General features: G+C 13.9%; 1 protein-coding gene across 1 annotated transcript, besides 15 other annotated features; it reads left to right on the top strand. All coding sequences in view use genetic code 6, as the record gives it.

The window, feature by feature from the left end:
* Nucleotides 1-123: 123 nt before the first annotated feature.
* Nucleotides 124-179: a microsatellite.
* Nucleotides 124-181: a microsatellite.
* Nucleotides 132-186: a microsatellite.
* A 141-nt stretch (nucleotides 187-327) lies between these two features.
* Nucleotides 328-369: a microsatellite.
* Nucleotides 328-372: a microsatellite.
* Nucleotides 337-372: a microsatellite.
* Nucleotides 339-364: a microsatellite.
* Nucleotides 373-1,414: 1,042 nt separating the features above from the next.
* Nucleotides 1,415-1,485: a microsatellite.
* Nucleotides 1,486-1,758: 273 nt separating this feature from the next.
* Nucleotides 1,759-1,802: a microsatellite.
* Nucleotides 1,803-1,866: 64 nt separating this feature from the next.
* Nucleotides 1,867-1,938: a microsatellite.
* Nucleotides 1,939-3,791: 1,853 nt separating this feature from the next.
* Nucleotides 3,792-3,827: a microsatellite.
* A 23-nt stretch (nucleotides 3,828-3,850) lies between these two features.
* Nucleotides 3,851-3,883: a microsatellite.
* A 244-nt stretch (nucleotides 3,884-4,127) lies between these two features.
* Nucleotides 4,128-4,174: a microsatellite.
* Nucleotides 4,175-4,365: 191 nt separating this feature from the next.
* Nucleotides 4,366-4,435: a microsatellite.
* Nucleotides 4,436-4,505: 70 nt separating this feature from the next.
* Nucleotides 4,506-5,082, top strand: IMG5_075220 (hypothetical protein; the record flags this gene model as incomplete). The annotated part of the gene is made up of 3 exons (XM_004036595.1): nucleotides 4,506-4,612; nucleotides 4,695-4,797; nucleotides 4,852-5,082. The coding sequence occupies 3 exons, from the start codon at nucleotides 4,506-4,508 to the stop codon at nucleotides 5,065-5,067; spliced, it is 426 nt and encodes a 141-aa protein (XP_004036643.1). The 3' UTR covers nucleotides 5,068-5,082.
* An 82-nt stretch (nucleotides 5,083-5,164) lies between these two features.
* Nucleotides 5,165-5,206: a microsatellite.
* Between the last annotated feature and the right edge of the window lie 131 nt (nucleotides 5,207-5,337).

The following is a 5,337-nucleotide window of genomic DNA, read 5'->3' as shown; positions in this document are numbered from 1 at the left end:
CATATTACTAATATAATAAAAAATATACACTTATTTTTATATATATAATATTATTTAATAATTTTCTTTTAATATTTTAATAAATAACTTTTTTTATTTTACTATTAAAAACTATATAATTTATTTTTTCATTTTTTTTTTTTTTTTCTTTTCTTTTTTTTTTCATTTTTTTTTTTTTTTTTTTTTCGTTAAAAAAAGAATGTAAAAAAATTAATTTTTAAATTTGAATTTGTTTTTTAAAAAAAATAAATAAAAAAAAACATTAAAATTAAAAAATAAAATTATTAAACACAAAATCACTCATTTTATTAACTTTAATATATTATTAAACATAACAAAAAAAAAAACAAAAAAAAACAAAAAACAAAAAAAGTTTTAAAAAATAATTAAAAAACAATTAATAAATGAACATATATCCTAAAAGTAGTATAAATACTAACGGTTCAAAAAGTAGAAAAACTTCTTAAGAAAAAGCGTAAATTTATTAAAAATATAATATCTTTATTAAAATTAAAATAAAGTAAAAGTACATCCATTATATAATAATAAGAACTATACTCAACCCCAATATCCTAAAACTACTATGAAAACACAATAAGCACATTAACTTCTCAATTTACTAATACTCATTCTAGTAGCAATAATAAAATAACTAGTCCTAACAGCATAAATGTCAATCCGATTCTATATTGTCCTTTCCATCCGAACAAGAAAGTGAAATATTAGATAGAAGATGACTTTAGTTAAAGACTGTGTAGTAAATGTGCTGTTATTTTTGCATAAAAAGGTACTTTAGTAGTTCCTATAGATAACGAAGGTAAAATTTTATTATTTATTAAAAAATATATATTTATATATACATTAAATAGATTAAGAAATATAGGAAAAAAGGATATTAGATGAATTTTTAGAAAGCTTATAAGAAGTAAATACTGAAAATAATTCAGTAATAAACTAATTGGAAGTTTGCTTAAAATAAATAAAATAATAATATAAAGATTAGATAATATATATAAATAAACTTTATTAAGAAATCGAAAAAATGATGTAAGAACATAAACTTTAATTAATAAACGAATTAAATTTGAAGTTAAGATAAAATAGTAACACAATAGAACAAAAAATGAACGATTTAAAAAGTTTCGAAAATAAAATGAAAGTCTTCTATGATGATATAAGTAATAATTATGAACGAATAACTACTTAAATGAGCTAAAAAGAAATAGAAAATATTATTAATTATTATTAATAATAATTAGATAATATTAATATTTTGATTAATAAAAATTAATAAAATGTTTCTGTTTAATTTCTAGTCTTTGAATAAATAAATAAGGGAAGTATTTAATTATTAAAAGATTTTCTCAGTTAAAAAATTATTAAGTTTTCTATAAAATTGTCTTCGCCTTTTATAAATAATAATAATAATAATAATAATAATAATAATAATAATAATAATAATAATAATAATAATAATAATGATAAGGTGGTTAGTTAGAATAATGTTACTTAATTTTAAGCTATGGAAAATAGAAATGTTCCGAATAATTTTAACTTAATGGATAAATAGGGATGCTCAAGTCCATAAATAATAGGACTAAATAAAGAAAATTTATATAAATAAGTCTAAACTGAACCTATTTAATTAAATAATAATAAATATAAAGAAATGGTTAATGTTGAAGGAAAGTTCTAAAGGAATTTATTTGCTAATATTAATTAAAATAAATGTGAAAATATATAGGATGTGAATAATAAAATGAATGAATAATATTAGAATAATGAAAAAAATATTAAATAATAACTTTCTTAATAATTGTAAAATTATTATAAAATAGATTAAGCTTTGTAAAATAATAGCAATAATATTAAAAATAATACTTATTTATTTAATAAAAATATATAATATTAATGATTAAAGAATATATACATATTTATATTTATATCTGTCATTCATAGTTGTTTTTATTTTTGATTTTAAATAAAAGAAAATATATTCTCTTATAAAATATGAATTATGTTTATAATATATATAAATATTATTTTTATTTTAATTTTTGTTTATTATTTTTTTCTAAATACAAATAATTATTATATAATTTTCGTTTTTTTTTTTCATTTTGTAATTTAATTAAAAAAAAATCACATATTCATAATTAAATAGATTGCTTAGGTGATTATTCATTCATTGTATTTTCATTATTATTTTAATTATTAATATATTTATTTTATTTTTCTTATAATATTTCTTAAAATTTATTATTTAATTCATCTAATTTTTATTTTAATATATCTTTGTTTTACTAAGTTGTTTTCTTTTAATTTTTATAATCTAATTAATTACTATAATATTCAATTACACTTTAATCAGATTAACTTAATTCTTTATTTATAAAAAATTATATTTAAAATAATATTAATATTTTTTACATATTTATATATCTTATTAATAATCACTATTTTATAAAATTTATTCATATTTATTTTAATTTTCATCAGTTTAAATATTATATCCTTTATTTTTTAAAGTTTATAGAAGTTTTTTTAATAGAAATTATTTTTATTCAATGTCATTTATTTTTAATTATTAAGCTATTATATGTTTTTTTAATGAATCGTTTTCTTAATAAATATCTATTATTAATATTTTTCCATTTTAATTTATTTATTAGATTTAATTACTTTCTGTTTGGGTAAATTAATTTTATTTTTTTGGAATTTTTAAGAATTAAATATAGTTTTAAAGATCTTTTATAGATTGTTCGATTTATTAAACTTCAATTATTTTTTGAAAAAAACTCTGTTTTTAAAAAGCATTTTCTTAATCAAATTTATTACCTAAAAGTATTACTTTTTATTAAACATAACTTTTTATATTATTTAGTTAATTGTCTTTGAAATTAAATTTACTTAAAGACTATATTATAAAATTTAAATTGATTTATTTTTGTTTTTTAAGATGTTTTTATATCATTTAATTTTATTATTATTGAGATTATATATTTTAATAAACAGATTAATTTGGACTATTATTATTTTAGTTAAAGTTATTTTTATTTAATATTTAGTTATTTTTTTGTATATTTTTATAAATTTTATTTATTATTAAGTCTTTTTTTATTAATTATTATGGTGATTGATTTGGTGAATTTATGTTATTTTATTTCTTATTTAATGAAAAAGATAATTTTTTATATATTTTATCGTTTGAGTTTTTTTTTTAAAAAATAAAATAAACATGCTTTTGTTATTGTTTTTTTTATATAAGCTCTTTTTTTTTTGAAATGTTAAAAACTAAAATTTTAAGAAGATGAATTTTATTAATTAGTATATTTTTTATTCATACTTTTAGATTCATTTATTATTTGTTAAGATTTTATTAATTAAGCTTTTGTATTTTAGATCTTTATATTTACTTCTTTGTATTTGTTTTCAGATTTTTCTAATATGGATTATTATTTTAACTTCTTTTATTAAATTTAATTATTTAATAAAAATATTATTTTTTTTAAATAAAAAATACTCTTTGATTTTAAATTTCTAAAAAATGTTAATATTTTTAATTTTACACTATTTATAGGGAGGCTAATTAGTTTATTTATGAATCTTTAATTAAAAATCTTTTGGATGAAATACTAATACTATTTATATTGGATTTTGTACAAGTGGAAAATGGAGAGGTTATGCTACTTTATGCTTGACTTATTTATTATATTTTATTAATTGATTATTATATATTTCCGTTTTAATTATTTGTTTATTAAGTCGTGTATATAAAATTATTTTTATTTGATAATTTATTTTCTTAAAGATAATTATTTACTTAATTTAAGTTAAATTCTGGCAAAACTTTTTTCATTTTAATTTTTTCTTTGAATTTTTTGAATTTGTTTTGTATTTTTTATATATAAAATTGAAAATTGATTATATAATTACATTTTTATTTTTATTTTTTTAAAAAGTAAAATTAATAAATATATAATTCTTATATAAATAGTTGAAAAATAATATAAATTTATATTATTTAATAAAAATCAAAAAAAAATATAAAAAAGAACATTTTAATATTCAGTTTTAAAAGATTTTTAAGAGTAAAAAATAAAAAAAAAAATATTTTATTTAAAAAAAAAAATATAAATGTAAATATAAAAAAATAAGTTAATATAAAATATAATATTTTTTTATAAAATATTAAAAAAAAAAAAAAAAAATATTATTTAATTTAAATGTAAATATATATATATATAAAATTATATTTTATATTATAAAAAACATTATAAAAAAAAATATATTAAAATAACTTTAAAAAACATAATAAGACAAAATAAAAATCAATAAATAAAAAAAAATTAGAAATATAGGAAAATATATATATAAAATATATATATAAATATATATATATATATATATAATTATTTATTATATAATGATATATTTAATTTAATTTGAAATATTAATTTATTGTATTTTTTTTATATATAACAAAAAGTAATTATTAATTAAAAATGGTTTACGATTTCTAAAAACCAAAATTTGAAAATGTATTACTTTCATAAACCCGTTAAAACATTCCTCCTTAAGATTCTATGAAGAAACTTGTAAATTATGCATTGTAAAATATAATATAGATAAAAAAAAATAAAAAATAAAAAAATAATTTAATATTTAATATTAATTCAAAACCATAATTTTAGATTATAAGATGCGAGATTAAGAAGTAGATCAATAGCAAATAATAAAGCAAGTATGATTGTCGCTTTATTATTTTTTTCACCTCCATGTCTTTATTTTATCAAAGTATTTTAAAAGTTTATTATTTCGTCTTTTTTAATATATTTTTTACAAAAAAAGGGACTAATTAATGGATGTTGGAATGCCTTAAGTAATAGAGATAAATTAACTTTAGGTTTTGTACAAATTGGTAGACCAATGAGATTAATGTATAGACCTGAAATTTATTTAAGAGATTAAGCCGCCTCTTTATACGAATTAGAAAAAGAAAACATTGAAAAATCAAGATAAGGAGAATAAGATTATGCCAGTTCTCCTATTGTTTTATGGATATGAAAATATCATCAAGAAATTTTATATTTTTATTTTTTTAGATTTTTTTATTAATGAAATAATATTTTAATTTGAAAAGTAAAAAAAATTATTATTATAATTTTTTTATTTTTATATAAAATTTTTTTTATTTTATATAAAAGTCATTTTACTTAAAAAAAAAAAAAAAAAAAATTTAAAGATATATTTTATTCAAGAAAAAAAAAAAAAAACATTTTATTTAAAATAAATAACAAAAAATATTAATTTTTATATTCATTTTATATTTTAAAA

Source organism: Ichthyophthirius multifiliis (assembly GCF_000220395.1).
Source record: "Ichthyophthirius multifiliis unplaced genomic scaffold scaff_1120509250461, whole genome shotgun sequence".
NCBI classification, from domain to species: domain Eukaryota; phylum Ciliophora; class Oligohymenophorea; order Hymenostomatida; genus Ichthyophthirius; species Ichthyophthirius multifiliis.
This window is presented reverse-complemented; position numbering and strand designations above follow the sequence as displayed.